The sequence below is a fragment of the Miscanthus floridulus genome, chromosome 16 (assembly GCF_019320115.1).
Source record: "Miscanthus floridulus cultivar M001 chromosome 16, ASM1932011v1, whole genome shotgun sequence".
NCBI classification, from domain to species: Eukaryota; Viridiplantae; Streptophyta; class Magnoliopsida; order Poales; family Poaceae; genus Miscanthus; species Miscanthus floridulus.
Genome location: NC_089595.1, coordinates 92,268,801 through 92,287,174, shown reverse-complemented (window position 1 = coordinate 92,287,174; position 18,374 = coordinate 92,268,801). Strand labels below are relative to the sequence as shown.

The 18,374-nt window shown below is 43.7% G+C and overlaps 1 protein-coding gene across 1 annotated transcript in view; it reads left to right on the top strand.

Moving 5' to 3' along the window:
- The first annotated feature begins 1,119 nt into the window (after positions 1 to 1,119).
- Positions 1,120 to 18,374, top strand: part of LOC136511023 (argininosuccinate synthase, chloroplastic-like) — a 28,092-nt gene continuing 10,837 nt past the window's right edge. Inside the window, exon 1 of the mRNA XM_066505270.1 lies at positions 1,120 to 1,264. Coding sequence (XP_066361367.1) covers positions 1,120 to 1,264 — 145 coding nt within the window. The remainder of the gene's footprint in view (positions 1,265 to 18,374) is intronic.

Sequence of the window (18,374 nt, the reverse complement as noted above, 5' to 3'; positions counted from 1 at the left end):
GAAATCCAAAGATAATCTCGAATATACAGCGATGAGTCATAAAAAGGTTGCCCCTATTTACGTAGCTAGCAGTGAAGATGTCCTTTCTTCTTTTCATATCTCTAAGAAAGTTGTTGACATTTTTGGAGAATGTCTTGAGTGCTAATATGTATTTTCCAGAAACAGTTTATGCAAGAAAAGGCAGGACACATATACCAATATACCTTCTCCAGTTGAATATATTGCTTACAAGAGTTGGGGTAGTTTCACATCTTCCATCTAAAGTTACTAGCTTATGATGCTTGAAAATGAAAACAAAAATATTTGTGGTGTTCATCTCTACCGATTCAAAAAAAAAAAGGTTGCACCACAAGAGCATCCTACATGTATTCCCACTTTAAGAATGGTGAGGCTATGCATTTAATTATTTTGAGTAGATCAAATAATGAACCAGCATGCTAAGTTTTCTCATAACAATGTTTGCTTCAGCAAGTATAACTGTCTGAGACAGTTGCATAAGAAAAAACAAGTGTTAACTTGCATAGTACTTTATATATCTTGAGAAAACGTGTTGCTACTCTGACACGAATGCAAGTGTTGCTTCAGAAAGGTATTTTTACAATATTACTACCTTTATTGACTCCTGTAGAATTGAATTGGAAAGATAAAGTTTATAGTGCAATCAATGTATTTCTTCTAAATATAATTGAAAGACAGTAGTCATTCATGCGAACATTTCTATATTACTGTTGTGTAAAATATAATTGGAAGGAAATAGTAAACTAAATAAATCTTGCGTAAACCAATAATATCCTTGGAACTATTACTGTTGCCTGCTTAGATTTTTGAACCAGTTTAATCTTGTATCGCACAAAGAAAAACGTGTATGCATTCTCAACAACATTCTAAGTACTAATAGCCCCATAAAACATATATTTCAGTTTTTGAGCAAGCATCGATGAATGAAGTTTAGTAAAGAAAGTTGAATGTCACAGTTGATAAAACATTCTGCGCTGCAGAACTTATCCAAGTCACAGCGCTCTGAAGTCATTTCATCGAACAATCTAGTGGCGTAGCGAAGCAGCTGCAGCAGGAAAGGGGACAAGGCGACAATGGAATTGGTGGAGGTCTTTGCCGACGATGGCAATCGAGCGCGGAGGCGAGGTGAATCTGGGCGGCCATTGGCCGCGCCTTACCTCCGCCGTGGTTGCCCCGGTCGAAGAAGACCTCGACGCCCTGGCCGTGGATGCGGACGAGCACCTTGTGCGGGTCGACCTCGCCGCTAGTATGGTCCACTTTGCTTCTCTTATAATTCGTTTTTTCAGCTTATTTTTTAGCTGAAATAGTATTTTTCTCTCACACCAAATCAGTCAAAACAGTATTTCAACTTGTTTTTTCAACGAAGCAAACTAGACCTATTTCGGATCCTTTCCTTTGAGCCTAGTATCTTGGATTTGTTGGGAACGTACTATTATCTAAGAGTTTGTAAGCATTTCAGCCCAAATTTTTTATAATTTGACCCCTTTTTTGAAAGTTTCTCATAAATAGACCCCTGACGGAAAGAATTCAGGAAATTGACCCTTAGCTCGGCGCCATTGATGCTGGCACCGAGCTTCTGGGCACGGTTGATGACCTGCCAAGGGGCTCGGCGCCAGAGTGACTGGCGCCGAGCTCGGCGTCGTAGATCTTGGCGCTGAGCTCGGCGCCGTAGTGACTGGCGCCGAGCTCCCTGGATTTAACCCCGGCCCAACCTTCTTGCCCGAGCGTTCTTCCTCTTCTTTCTCCTCCCTCTCAGGTTTTTCTCTCCCCACTTCACCCTACCTCACGAATCGTCATATTGGACCTTGAAAACCTTGATTTGATCCATAGATCTTCGAGAACAAGGTATCATCACTCCCTCCTTGTTTTTTTCGCATCGATTCAGTATATATTAGTCGGATTTTTAAACCTAAGAATCGTCATCACTTAGGGTTTCATTGTATCCCTCAATATATGTATTATACAATCGTAGGTTAAATCCAAGGCGTGAAAAAAGCTAGCAAACCTAGGCGCATGTAGTTATGTCATGGGTTTATTGTTGTGGATCAAATGAGAAACCCTAGGTTTAGGGTTTAATGTTAACTGCTTTCGGTTCTTAGAACGAAATTGGTTATATTGTAGTTATGGTTCTTATTGATATTTATTTGTGATGTTTTGATTTATGTTTGTTAAATTACATCTGTTTTGTTAGATGCAAGAAATGTTTCGGGAGGAATTTTGGCGAAAACGGGGTCATCCTCGAGAATTATATCCCGACGCGTCTAGCAAATATGCCCCCGTCCCTCCTGATCTCCCTATCCCTAACTATGACTGTGGTTTCCCAGCCCATGTTTTTCAATTGAAACATCCGAACACAGCGGCGCGTTGCTTCTACACATGTAGTCAGTTTAATGTAAGAAATTGTTTGCACTATTCTTTTTCTTTATTTGTGTAAGTATGCTACTAATATTTTGTTAGAATCTCGTTGTGTAGGACCATGAGAGGTGTTTTTTCTTTCAGTGGATCGATGGTGCAGACAAGTTTAATCCTAGGTACCTCTTTTTGACGATTGGTTTAGAAGGAGACATCCACGTGAGCACTTCAAGCGGTGGGTTCCACCCCCCTAACCCTCCGCCAATGACGGCTAAGGAGAAGCACATAGCCGTAGTTAGACGACTCGAGGAACCTCCTCTGTGCGATTGCGGAGATCAAGCTGTGATAAACCCTAAGAATACGTTGGAGTTTGTGTGTCCAAACAAGCATGAAGTCAGTGCAAAGTGTATGTGTTGAAATCTTGAGCTATATGTGTTCATGTACTGATGTCTCATTATTTAGGTGTTTTCAATGGCGAAGTGTCGTTTTATGGAGTGGTTGTATGTTCCTAAGAACCAATGGCCGAAAGAACCGCAGAGGGTTAAGGAAAAGAAGAAAGAAAGGGTAATCTACAAAGCACCTCCTGTCATATGTGAATGTGCTGTAAAATCCAACTATGGCCAAGTCCCTTCGAAGCTTGGAATAGGCCATTATTGTGGCCATATGATTGAGTATGATGAGGTTCGTTATTTTTCTAGTAAACATGAAATCGTATTTTGTTTGTTTTGCTAAGACATATATGATATAATATTTATTTTGAACAGAGCACTAGAAAATGCAGTTGGGAATATTATGATGGTCAAGCTAAGTTCTTGGATGAACTGAAGAAGAGGCAACTAATTGCATGGAAGAGGGGATATGGACATGACTACGTCAACCTATTCGTTAAACATCACAAAGAAAATATGCATGAGTTTGCTAGATAGCGCGGTATTTGTAACCCGATCGATGTTGGGCTTAACAAATGGGGATTGGAGAGGCGGATGACGTTAGAGGAGGAGAGGGCAAGGAATGAGGCAAGGGATGAGACAAGAGTACAGATGCAGGTCTTGAACGAGCATGTTGCTACATTATGTGCCAGTGAGTGCTTGAAAACCTTTTTTTCGTTGCCTAGTTTTAAATGTAATATAATCGTGTTGCTAACTGATTGTATTTTATACATGAAGGGATTGGTTGTAGTGGGGAACATGCCACAGAGGTGGCTCATGCAAGGTATGAGGAGAAGAAGTTAGATGACCATAGATCACGAGTTGGTCGCACTGTTCAATCATCGATTGTGTTGTTTGATGAGGGAGACAAGGATAAGGACGACACTGCCAGACTGAGTGAGCTTCTTGCTCTATGTTTATTGTCTAAAAAGCATAGATTCGTTCACTGTTGCTTGGTAACCCTAGATTCATCAACAAAGCATATGTACGATACGTTTGGATTATACACGTTCTAATAAATTTATAGTTAATCTGTGTACTACATTTGTGCCTTTGTAGAAGTGTAGTATGATTAATGTTTCACAGGAAAAATTTGCAAGAGTTTGCCTTGTTTTAGGAGCATCCACAGTTATAAACAGAGACATCAATATATATTCCAAACATTTAATCATCCAAGGAGCATAATACAACCACAACGAACATCACAACCAATATAATATGTCATGCAAAGTCCAAATAGTCCACAATGTCCATACAGTCTCAAATAGTTACAGAAAAGTAAATACAAAATCTATAATAGTTCATACTAACAGCTACCACATCCCTCACTGCCTCCTGCTCTTGCCCTTACCCTTATGACCCAAAGCGCTGGTGCCTAGAGTGTAAGGGTCACGTGGACGATGTCGCCTAGTGCCTAGAGGTGGTGTAGGATGAGTTGAGGGAGCATCATGGAGCTGAGAGGGGCCAAGCTCCTCATGCCTCTTGTCCACGTCATCATCATCATTGTCTTCCTCATCCTCGTCCCCGTCCCATGTAGCTGCTTGACTAGAGGAACCTAAGCCTCCTCTGCCTGTGGAAGGAACATACACATCTTGCGTCGTATCTGTCCTGCAACCACAACGACTAACCGCACGGCGTAGACGACATGACAACCTCTATTGTATAAAACTATGTTAACTGAAAGAATCTAACGTATTAATGATATGTTTGAAAGAATATTTTTCATCCTACGTCTAGGAAGCCAAGTATGTAGTCGTCATTGACTCTCAGCCAAACGTGCTCGATCTCTTCAACTAAGCATTTGAGTGTATTGCCCTGCCACAAAGTTCTCAATAATAATACTTCTGAACAGATAGCAATAGGTTTTGTTTTCTTTTGTACAAGAATCTAACGTATTATAAGGGTGATACGGCTCGAAGGTTGCACTAACTACAATAGATAACTCCTAATATCGGTCCAAGAACGCCTAATGTATTGTTATGCAACTTAACGTACAAAAATAAGGCAATTGGCTTACCACTCTGTCCAAGATCAGTCCTGCCTCCGCCTGCCTTCCTGCATGAGTCGACTGGTCGTACGCCGTGTCTTCATCATTGGAGGACTCAATGTCAGCGTAGTCAGCTTCGGTCCGCTGTAGCCTCAGCCTGCAACGTATCGCATGCTGGTACCAAGCTTGGTACCGCCTAAACTCATGGTTCATGTGTGGCTCGTTGTTGTCGTCCACGTTGTCGTGCATCTCCTCCCATTCCTCAATGAAGGACTGGTGGTTCCTATCCCAGTCAAAAATCTTCTTGTTCCTCTGACGATCCAACCTGCACGTATGTCATTATATTAATAGAAATGGACCATCATCATGAGACATTTGAAATATCAAAACACTTACTTATATAAGTCAACCCCAGTCGAGAACAGAGCCGTAGGCCAAAGCTGTCTCACTCTGAATTGGCGTGCAACCCTATCTAGCAGATGGTACTCGACAGCATAGAAGCAGATTAGAGGGCACCTCATCCTATAGAAGTTGTCGTCGGCCCCACAAACGTTGATCAGTTGAAAAGGAAGTGTGTCCTCTCCACCGTACGGCTCCCACTCCACTTGCAGCATGTCTAAATAAGATGTTAGATGGTATACTAATCCTTTTCAAAGCAGCATGGAAAATAAAATTTACTTACACTAGACGTCATTAGCGTATCTAGCTCGTTCGTGTACTCAATGTACGCATGGTCTATCCTCGTGTGTGGAACCCTGACCTGGTCCCAAAGGTACGCCCATGTCAGCTGGCGACTTGGAGGCTGACCTTGGAACCACTCACGACGATCCAGAACCTCTGGACGGCCAACTAGAAGACGAGTCCACATCCACAGCTGTAACAGGTACACGCATCCACCAAGTGACGGGTTGGACGAAGACCGACGACACCCCTCGCACAGCTGCTAGTATAGAAAACACAAGACTACAGAGCCCCAGCTGTACTGACCCGCCTGGTCCTAGTCACTGAGGCAGTGGATCCACATCCAGGACGCACTATCAACCGTGGCGTCAAGAAAGAGAACGCAGGCAAAAAGGTGTAGGATCCACGCCTGGCAGTAGTACCCAACCGTCTCCTCATCTACCTCCTCGGGGCACTGTGCGAACTCTTCACGTAGCCAGGAGATGGGAACTCTAGAAGTACGAGCCCCTTGCTCTCCAAGCTCATGCCTAAGGAAGGCCTCCACTCGTGCTCTCCAGCCCTCTGACCTGCACTGCCCGGTGACTGGGTTGCCATGAATCCTTAGTCCTAGCATCTTCTGACAGTCCTAGAGCGAGACTATCATCTCCCCGAAAGGTAGGTGGAAGCTGTGAGTCTCCGACCACCACCTATATTTAAGACAAAGCAAGATTACTTGTCAAAAAGTCAATCGCATGAACAAATGGCCATGAATAGAGGCAATGATTCACTTTAATACCTGTCTATCAACGTAGTTATGGCCGCTGAGTTGAACTTGGGCAACCCACGACGAACCTAAAAAGAGATGACATCCAGGCCATCTCTTTACAAGAAAGGAGTGTACCTGTCGTCGTACCTCATGTCCAAGAACCCACTGTGGGTTCTAGGACGAAGGTGCGAAGGTCCTGCATCGAATAAAACATAGTCTCCTGTTACTTCACAAACACATGTACGAATAAAACTTATAGATTATTACCTACCCCAGCACTATGAGATGTCCTCGGTGGGTCGCCTCGTATGTTGGGTCGAGCAGGTGGAATTGCTCCATCCTACAAAAAAGTGAATGAATTAGAATTCCAATATACAATGAAACATGAACTTAGAAATGTATAAGTAATTGACACAAATACAAGCATAAATTGAGACATGCATAATTAAATATATGAATATGACAAATATAAAATATTAATATAAACCAATAGTCCTACCTCACTAATCTGCCAACGGCAACTTCATGAGTTGTGGCCAAGTCTACCGCACTTGCCGCACTCGTACTGCTCGGGATTAGTAACAAATGGAGTTCCTCTCCCACACCTAGTTCTACCGGGTATCTGATCCATAACCATCATGTGCCTCATCCTCTGCCTTGATCCACGCTTGTTCCAACGGTAAGCTAGATCCACAATGTACTTCGGCCCATCATATGGAGGCCACTCTCTAGGGTCCCAAAAAGGCACGAAGCGAGGGCTCCATGTGTTCACAAGCGTGTCGACACTGAACTTGTGAGGTATCCTCCTCTCAATATTATAGTTGCAATGCCTAGCTACTGCCACCAAATGAGAACATATAAAGTGGTATTGCCTTGGTTTACCACAAGTGCACTTGAAATCTTGGAGGACAACCACATGTATCCTCAACTCTCAAACCTCGCCGTCGGACATTGTACCGCCCTATGCTTGACCTGATAAGTCCCTGTGGCATGGTCAAAGCATGCAACCTCATGTGTGCCAGCCCTTTCTCTTGCCTTCTCTAGGTGTGCCTTTGATTTTAGAGCCCATATCTCTCCATCACTTCGCAACTGCAATGCATGGGTGTGTCTATCATTGAACCAGGCAACAAGCTTATAGAAGGTGAATTGAATGATTGCATTCATGGGCATACCACGTATCCCCAATAGTAACTTATTGAATGACTCTGCCATGTTGCTGCACTAAAACTCGTACCTCCAGCCACCGGCGTCGTGAGCTTTCATCCATTTCTCCAAATCCCTCATCAAACCTGTGAGCCATTGTCTACCTTCTACATTTGATGCGGTTCTGACCTGCTCCAACTTTTCCTTAAAGTACTTGTCCTCAAGCTATAGAGCAGACTCCTAGAATAGATCAAAGTTACCCTTAACACCATCCTTCCGGAGTAGATTCTCGGCAAGGTGCCGAGTACACCAACGATGGTGCAACGGTGCATACCCCTCTATCTGCTCTCACATGGCATTAAGTATGCCCTGATGCCTATCAGATATGACACCAACCTCCCTGCCAGTCCTAACCACGTGTATCTGGACTAGCCTCAAGAACCATCCCCAACTGTCATTGTTCTCCTTCTCAACCAAGGCAAATGCCAAAGAAACCAACTTGTTGTTCGCATCACAGGATATGGCTATAAGAAGTGTGCCCTAGTATTTGCCAATCAAGAATATACCATCAATGGAGAAGATGGGACAACAGTGCCTAAAGGCCTCGACACACTGAGGGAAGCACCAGAAGGCACGGAAGAATATCTGCCTCCCATCCTTCCATGCATTAGGTTTTGGGATGTAGTCTGTATGCCTAGATTCACCACTTTAATTGCATTGAAAAGAACTGGCAGCTGCTCATACCCATCCTCCCAGTCCCCATATATCATCTTCCATGCTCACTACTTAGCATAAGTTATCACATATCCTCCATACAATGCTTCAATTATCCTGATAATTATCCTCACCTTCATGTTGGGTTCTCCCTGCAAAATTCCCATCAACCGCTTGGCAATGAGGGTAGATGTCAACTGCTGATGCCTCAGTGTTAGCTCATGGTCAGCATAATTGTGTGGCCCGACAACTTTTGTGATCTTCCATTTTCTAGTTACCAGTTGCTTCCTTGCACAAACCCTCCATGGGCAGCATTCCTTGTCACACATAACTGTGTAATGGTGCTCCGCATATGAATGCAATACCCTGTAAGGCCTCTTTCGTATCACTGTAAAAGCCTGCAACCACCTCTTCAAAGCAGGGAGGTCATTGAACACCCTCCCATTCTCAATTACCATGTTAGGACCAGCCTCAGGAGCTTCTAGGAGCTCATCATCATGTCCTTCTGCAAACGCCTGATCGGAATGAGCAAGATCGCTGAACTCGTAAACTCTAGGATCACGGCGGCCAGGAAAGATACGCCTCATCATCTCAACATAACTCTCCATCAGCTCTCCAATAGGGCGATCATCATCAGAATCAAGAGCCCTAGCCATCTCATATGGCTTCAAATCATGCATAATTTCAACACTATTTGACCCACGGAATCCATCTCCAAAGTGCACTTGCGCAGCAACAGGGGGCACATCCACATTCTCAAGAATGTGTCCTACAACATCATTACAGAAATGAGCAAAGAATGAAAGAAATAGATGTAAGGAATGGGGTAAGCTCCCAAAAACCATGTAGTTAAGACACTTACTCGGATGATTCTATGTCAAAGGGATCTCATAAGGAGGATCTACCATGGAAAATTGAGTCTGACAACCATCTCCAAATACCGCATTGGGGGCAGATTGAGCATCGGGAACCATAGGTGCAATCTGCACATGTAGGTAAGGTTTCGGAATGGGAGGGTCGATGTATGCCTGATGATCCATTGCTGGGGTAAACCCATGAGGGATGGGATCAACTAACACCCGACGCACAACCACATCCAAACATTGCAGCTGGCTCTTCATAGCCGATCTTACATAGTTCTCCCACTGATCCACACAACCAATAGAGATCATTCGCCTGAAGATGTTCGGAGGACAACCTAGGTGCAGTACATCGTCAACTGCAATGCCATCATCTCCAAGGCAATGCAGCTCCCCCTGAGCCCTTGCAACCATGTCACTAAATGAAGGTCTATCATTGAATAGCACAGGTACACTTTGCATGTCAAGAAACTCAACATATCCATAGCGATCGCTTTCAACGGTGCCTCCATGATATATGATCACTAGGTTGTCCATCTAATTCAAACACGTAACGAAACACATATACTTTAGTTCAAATTAGACGATAGATAGTACCCAACAAGTACTTTCTAACTACAAACTAAGTAATCAAGATAATAACTACGTATATATTTACAGTGTACTCACTAAATAGCTAGATCATATGTAGATAACTAAAAATATAACTACATATCTAAGTAGCTATCTAACTATATCTATATGCCTATGTGTCTATGTTTCTATCTATTTACATATATATCTCACTAGATCACTAACTAAATCAACTACCTGAGTCATCACATTAACTAATAAATAACAAATGCCAACTAAGTAGGTACATTGCATATTCATAATTTTTACCTTTTCAGGGCGGCAGACGATGGGCGTGGGTCAGGCTGAAGATCTGGGCCGACAGTGGCATGGTAGATGATAGCGGTGGCGCATGGCAGGCACGGGATGCCTAGGGCTACGCGTGGCGAGTCTAGCTCGATGGGCGCGGGAGGCACGCCGGCGGTGGACGGCGGCAAGGTGGGGTGAGGCTGGCGGTTGAGGGCGGCAAGGCAGCCCATGACCGAGGCCGATGGTGGAGGGCAAGGTGAGGACAGTGGTGGAGGGCGGCAGAGGCGGCGCGGCACGGCGGCCAACCATGGGCAACAGCGTGGCGCGGCGCGGCGGCCAACCACAGGCAACAGTGCAGCGCGGGCGGCGGCGCAGCGCTACAGCACGCCGAGGCACGGTGCGGGGCGGGAGCAGGCTCGGCGTGGGGCGAGCTCGACACGGCATGGCTTGGCACGGGCGTGGCCTCGGGCACAGTGCGGGACCAGGCTCGATGGCGGCGCGGGCACGGCGCGGCGTGGCTCGGCGTGGCGCGGGCGTGGTGGCACGACGGGGGCACGGGCACAGGCGCAGTGGTGGCACGGGCAAGGGCGGCAGCGGCGGCGGTAGTGCTTGGCTAGGCATCGATGGTGGACGGAAAAAGAAGAGAGGAAAGGTAGGGGCCCGTTAGATATTTTCGAGCTCGGCACCAGAGTGACTAGCGTCGAGCTCGACGCCAAGATCTACGGTGCCGAGCTCGGTGCCAAGATCTATGGCACCGAGCTCGGCGCCAGTCACTCTAGCACCGAGCCCCCTAGCAGGTCTTCGACCGTGCCCAGGAGCTCGACGCCTAGCTCGGCGCTAGCATCAATGGCGCCGAGCTAAGGGTCCATTTCCTGAATTCTTTTCGCTAGGGGTCTATTCATGAGAATTCTTTCCTGAACAGTAAATCATTTTGTTGAATTATTAACAGACATAAATGAAATGGGGATTATACACACCAACTTATCGGCTTCTTCCGATTTTCCGCCGATGTAGCAAAGCATTCCTCTCATTACATAAAACCCGCATTCATTGTTTCCCACCGACTATGATAGGTACTTCCCCTCTATTTCGACAACCTTGAATGGGACCGGCGTCCCACCGATATGTCTTCTTCGGACACTGAGCAACATTAAAGGAGGAAACATTAGAAAGCAGTATGTGTGATTAGAAAATAATATGTTATTAGGATCGCTTATTAATTCAGCACTGCCACCAGTGCATCCAGATGATGAAATGGTTTTTTCTTCGAGTCCCACACCTCGATCAAATTTTTGGCAAGATTAACACAAATGAAGACGAAATGGTTGCTACAATCACAAAATCCTAATTATCGAATAATCTTAACAAAAAAAGAAACATAAAATTAAAAGCCATGAACACATACTAACAGTTGTAGGCTAGAAGTATGTGGGTTTTGTTCTTCATCGTGAATTCATCAAAAACAACAATAAATCTCTATTTCAGGTCTTCCATGTCACATCCATGGAGGCCTAGACATGTCCTCTCATTGACTCACAAGGGGTCCAAGAAGCCTATGTAATCTCATTTGCTTTTTAGAAAGCAAAATTTTGCTATACACCTACACAAAATCATGGGCAGTGCTCAAATGTTAACAATTTGTGTCTCGAGAGAGTAGTTAATTGTAATATCATGCATGTAGGGTACTTACATAGTCCATGGCATCAACATTTGAACATCGAGAGAGCATTTCTAGTATAGCTGGAACAAGCACTCCCACTCGACATCGAACTTCTCTTCTTTAGGATAATGGAAAACATGTGGCAAACAGATAATAACCTCAAAACCAAAGTCGTCCATCTCTGTTGCTTGAGCCATGTAATATTCATGTAACTGGCGCATATTTGTTGTTAGATTTTTATACTCATGATCGGGAACCAAAAGATTGCCCCTTTCATACTTCATTGCCGGTGTTCCCATCCCTTGTACATCATAATAGATGTTCGTAGCCTCTTCCATGGTTAATCCTGGGTTGTCTTCGATGTACTTCTATATGTTCCTTAAATCTTTATTATGTATTTCTTTGTCTCTTGTTGTAGCGTATTTATTTTGTGTTTGCCTTTCGAATTTGGACTTCAACAAAAACAAAGCCAGTGAGGCACAGAGATTGAAGAAACTAACACAATCTTCCTTCGAGATGTGTGCTGTAAATTTTTCTTTCATCAAGGTGGTAACGCTGTCACTTAACAACCTTTTTCTTTTTTATTGGTCCACTTTGGGAGCATTAGCGACCGAATCCAAGGACCTTTTCTATGACTGTGAGGATGTCCTTGATCTTATTTTGGGCTGAGGTGGAGGAGGAGGAGGAGGATGATGACAAGAATTCTATTTTCCCAGTGCTGATGAAGATGGAGGAGGAGGAGGAGTCTCTTTTCTCAGGGCTGATGAAGATGGAGTCGGACGAGGAGGAATAGAAGGAGACCTCTATCTTCTCGGGGGTGATGGCTCCGGATGAGGAGGGGAGTGATCTCTGTTGGGAGATGGTGAGTGATCATCGCGGGTGGGCGAAGACTTGCAGTTGTCCTCATCGTCAGAGGACAATTGATGGTCAAGCTTAATGAAGCACTTGTGCCAGGCCACTTGAGAGCCCTTGTTTTGACCAAGTTTCGGCCTGTCTTCCGCTACGGGGTACTCAATGGGTATCTTGTTATACTTTTTATCAAGTATTATGTCAATGGTGACGCAAACATACCCCTGTGGAATTGGACAGCCATTAATTGTCCCGTCTCCCGTAGGCCAGGCCTAGCCAAGCGCCACCTTGTCCTTTGTCCATTCCTAATGGATATAAAACTTAACATTGATGGGTTCAGTGATGCCGTCCACCGGATGAGGCACATTCGTCTCTTCTTCATCGAGCGGGGTCAATTCGTAGCTGCTGCGACCCCTAAACTGTAGGCTAAAGGCAGTAGAAGGGTTTTGTGGTACTACTGAGCCCTTGGATAATAAAATTTGCTCAACTGGCGCTTTAACAGTCGCCTCAATCCATGCTTCCATTCTGTCTTCCATCTCTTTTAGTCGTCTCAAATACTCTGCCTCCTGTTCTGCTCTACCCCTCGAGCGGCTTCGATAAGTGTTAGATTCTTGGGGGAATGCTAGTTTCCAAGGAATAACACCAGTTCCACTAGTGCGACCAGGGTGCTCCTTGGTTCTGAGTGCTTGGGTGAGCACGTCTTTCTCCCTATTAGAAGTGTGAGTCCCTTGCCTCACCTCCTCAGTTACCTGGGAGATCCTCTAGATGAGTTCGCTCATGGGTTGATTTGTGGAGCAAAAGCTCCCATCCTCGACGTGCCGTACATTCCTCCCCATATAGTATATTACCGATCTAGGCTCCTAATCGGTGCTCTCAACCTAAACGCCTTCCTCAGCAAGGCGATTCATCTTTTAAAGTTCTGCTTCAAATTCTAGCATCTTTTTGGCGTAGCCACGAGAGCCGAGATGATGAGGATTTGGTGCTTTTTGTGAGTTCTCCTTATTCTTCTTGCTCAGTTCTAAGTACTCCTCGGATAACTTGTATTCCTTGAAATCCTACCAGAAGTCCTTCTGCTTGCTAAACTGTCCACCATCAAAATCTTGCTCTTTATTTTGGAGGACAATATTCTTGTACAATGTCTCCTTGAAATTCTTGAAGCATGTCCCCATGATTTCTTTTGCTTTTTTCTTGACTAACTCCCTGTCATACTCCATTGGGAAATTGAAATACTCTAGGATCTTGACATCCCATATGTAATCCTTCTCACTTTCGGGAACCCTCCATGGGTCATCCTCTTTCCCAATCCACTTCATGTACCTAATTGGGATGAAGTCCCTAACAAGTAACCCGATGATAGTCTTGTATTTGGTCAAAGCTATAGGCGGTGAGAGTGGAACCCCAAATTCATCGAACTCAGTAATGTGCTAGTGTGCATTCCTACCAACAAGAATCTTTGACATGCCTCGCTTGGATCTGGCCTTCCTGCTACCTGAACCCTCTGGCTCCTTGGTCAACGGAGGCTCCTGCTAGAGACACCAAGCTATGACCCTCTCAATTGATTAGCGTGTGTGGCTACATAGTCACATGATACCAAAGTTACCTGGCCATTTGGTCATTTTGACCCAGATCGAGCAGGCCAAACGGGGCCATGACTGCTCGTTCTCACCGTCCTAATTGACACCGTCACCATTTGTCAGATCATGCGGCTCTCCCATCCTAGCAATATCAGCCGCTTCTTGTTGTCGATCTATTCTTCGGCGACAGGGTAACAGGCGACGATGAGTCATGGCTATGATACGATCATGGTTAGTTTTGGCTGCGAACAACTACTAATAGCATATGTTCATATATATATATAATATGTTTAATGCAAAGTCTAATAATAAGTCCACATACAACAAAGTTCACCTACTGTTCTATGAAACTAAGCCCACATCAACTTCCAAATAAGAAAAGCAATGACCATAGCCATAAATAAAAGCATGACATCTTTCCAAGACCAAGGAGCAATTCTCCTAATCTTCACATCTCCAGTAGGTGGCTTCTCTTCAATCTCCAGTGCCAGCGGATGGCCATGGTTTGCATTCATTGGACCATAGTAGGCTAGTTACCCATGGTTTGCAAGGTAGGCCGGATGACTATAGTAGGCCCTCAAAGCTTTAGCTTTTGTGTTGTACTTTTTGTGCAAATTACCAGGGTAGCGATTGACTTGAGTATAGTAATCTTCTTAGGTTCGATAAATCCCAGGCATGTGACCAATATGCACTACATACCATGCCATGGTTGCCTATACATTTAAGTAAATTAGGCATGTGGAAAGTGGTAATAGTAACTCACTAAACTAGGGAAGCTTAAGAGTAAGAACATTGTTCAGCAATACATTGTCAGTATTGCTCATGTGCAAGATGAATAACCAAATTCTTTATTGCTACCAATAGTCATATTATACCGATTGGTTTATGAATTTTGGAGGAAGCTAAAATTGACTTATATAGTCATATCTTAATAAAATCCACTTATTTAGGTGTCACATATCTATGTCATGTTTTACATTGCCATTACTATCTAAAAACCTCTCATTGATGCATTGGTAATCCACACACTGTGATTGTATCAAGATCACACAATACATCATCATCAGTAATCATCTAAAATCTGCTAGAAAAGACTATCTTAGTAAGGATGCTAGAAAGCTCATAAAAAACCAGCAAATGCTCTCCAAAGTCACAAGATAGTTCTTTATTTTTCGTTCCCTGAACTAATGGTGCAAACATTGAGGGATGACTCAAATGTTTGGTCGGTGTGCTAAGGCATGACAGTCATGACAAGTTTTGTCGGCATCCGAGCCCTGGCCAGATAGCTTAATCTAGTCCTAGACATTTAAAATCAGATACCTGGGATTCTTACCTGAACAAACAAACATACCCTAACAACATCATCAATGTGGGCATACACTATCAACTATCTTAAAAAAACTATAATACACATAGGAGTGGATGTATTAGAACTAATTTTTCCTAACACAGTGTCTATTTGTCAGTTTCTTCTTGTCCCAACCACTCCATGTTATGCCATCTTGTGACTCAGTCACTTTACTCATCTCGTGCTCTCGAGAAAATGCATGCTAAGCCACAACGTATAGCTCCATATGTGTTTCTACGATTTGTCAGGTGCGACGCTGACTTCTTCTACAAGCTACTCTATCTAGCAATCCACGAAGCCACCGAGGTCCCTGCTTTTTCCTTTACCTAGCATCCAAGCCTACATGGTCTAAGGAGACCACTAATACTCATGGAAGATGGAGTTGAGATGACCATGATTATACGTGTGATGTGGGGGATACAAAAAAATCAGCAATGTTACTAGCCATAGATGGTGGAAGGTAGGAACCAGGAGGGAGAAGCGCTACTATGAGGTGCTAACACCATGGGGCATTTCATCAAACACACAACGGGTAGTGAGCCACGCACTCACAATGGGGGAGGGAAAGCCGCTATCCGCGCGCTCCTGAAGACCTCGACGGTGGGAGTGCTCCTGAAGACACTCACCGGGAAGGAGGGGCACGACTGGAGTCATGGACGACGAACGAGGGCATGGATGGCGTGGTGCTCTAGCTTGGGGCGATGGACGGCGTGGGGTGGTGCTCTGACGCGGGGCGGTGCTCCGGCATGGGGTGGTGCTCCGGCGGCGCTGGGGGCGGGGTTGGCGCGGGTTGAAATGAATTTACATAATTTCAACCTGCGCCTCTTTTATACCAGTATCTCATCACTGCTGGTTGTAAGTTGAAACCGACAGTGATGGGGTACATCACTGTCGGGTCACTCCCCAAACCGACAGTGATGGGTGTACATCACTGCCGGCTCATTCCCCAAACCGGCAGTGATGTGGTTTTGCAGTTAGGTGTTAAGTAGGATAACTTTTCATTTTCTTTCGAACTCCTCCGATTGTCTCAATGATTAAGACCCTTCAACCAAGCCCCTAAGACCCGTGTTCGAGTCCCAGGCAGCCCAATCTTTTTTTAAAAAAATACTTAATTACTTCAGGAAAATAGCTCATCACTGTCGGTTCTCATTATAAATCGACAGTGATGAGGGTACATCACTGCCTGTCATTCCCCAAACCGGCAGTGATGTGGTGTAGCAGTTTTTTTGAAAAATGTAGCAGTTAGGTGTTAAGTAGGATAACTTTTTATTTTTTTTTGAACTCCTCCGACTGGCTTAACGGTTAACACCCCTCAACCTAGCCCCCGAGACCCGTGTTCGAGTCCTAGGCGGCTCATATTTTTTGTTCAATTTTATAAATTATTTAATTAATTTGGGAAATAGTTCATCACTGTCGGTTCGCATTATAAATGGACAGTGATGAGGGTACATCACCGCCAGTTCATTCCCCAAACCGACAGTGATGTTGTGTAGTAGTTTTTTTTTGAAAAATGTAGCATTCTAGTGTGTTTTTTATATACTGAATAAATAGAAGCATATGTATTCCTATGTCAAAATGGCTTGAATTTTTTTTTGGCAAGCTTGTACACCCAAATTAAGACCCCACACAGGATCTGAGGTTTTTTTGATCATTTTTGTATTTATTATATTCTTCTTTATGCCGAATGAGACAAAAGAGGGTGAATTTCATCTTGGATCTAATAGATTTTGTCATCCATCTCCACAAAATTCTTATCCCTAGGGCACATTAAAGCCTGTGTAAAAGTTTGGCACCATTCCAAATCTTTTTGTGAGTAGACTCAGTTCAACGTATAATTAAATGGTGTCGTCATACGGAAATTCAATTAAACCTCAGAAAGTAGCAAACCATCTCCAAAAAATCCCAAACTTGGTGTTTCCTTCACACGTGGCACGTGCAAGCATAAGAAAAAGTTTGAGACGAATACGACACCAAAATGTCTATGAACCATAGAAACATTGATAACCTATGTATATAGTCATGGTTCGATAAAAATGCACATGTATCTCTGTGAAGCATGCATACTTCGCCTATGTTGAAATGGCTTGAAATTTTTTTGGCAAGCGTGTACACCCAAATTAAGACCCCACACAGGATCTGAGGTTTTTCTGATCATTTTTGTATTTATTATATTCTTCTCTATGCCGAATGAGACAAAAGAGGGTGAATTTCATCTTGGATCTAATAGATTTTGTCATCCATCTCCACAAAATTCTTATCCCTAGGGCACATTAAAGCCTGTGTAAAAGTTTGGCACCATTCCAAATCTTTTCGTGGGTAGACTCAGTTCAACCTATAATTAAATGGTGTCGCCGCGTGGAAATTCAATTAAACCTCATAAAGTAGCAAACCATCTCCGAAAATCCTAAACTTGGTGTTTCCTTCACACGTGGCTCGTGCAAGCCTAAGAAAAAGTTTGAGACGAATACGACACCATAATGCCTATGAACCACAGAAACCTTGATAACTTATGTGTATAGTCATGGTTCGATGAAAAGGCACATGTACCTCTGTGAAGCATGTATACTCTGTCTATGTCAAAATAGCTTGAATTTTTTTTTGGCAAGCATGTACACCCAAATTAAGACCCCACACAGGAGCTAAGATTTTTTTGATCATTTTTTTAGTTATTATATTTTTCTCTATGCCGAATGAGACAAAAGAGGGTGAATTTCATCTTGGACCCAATAGATTTTGTCATCCACCTCCACAAAATTCTTATCCCTAGGGCACATTAGAGCCTGTGTAAAAGTTTGGCACCATTTCGGATCTTTTCATGAGTAGATTCAGTTCAACCTATAAATTAACGGTGTCACCACGTGGAAATTTAATTAAACCTCAGAAAGTAGCAAACCATCTCCAAAAAATCTCAAACTTGGTATTTCCTTCACACGTGACACATGCAAGCCTAAGAAAAAGTTTGAGATGAATACAACAACGGAATATATATTTCTAGTTGCCCAACAAATGTTACACGAATTACATGCATGACAATAATTAAACACACAAAGCCGTATCAATTAAAATTAGAACCCAATTAAACTATGACCTTGAAAACAACCTAATAAACATTAATTACTATCAGAATCACTACCGGGTTCGATCGGGCCACGCA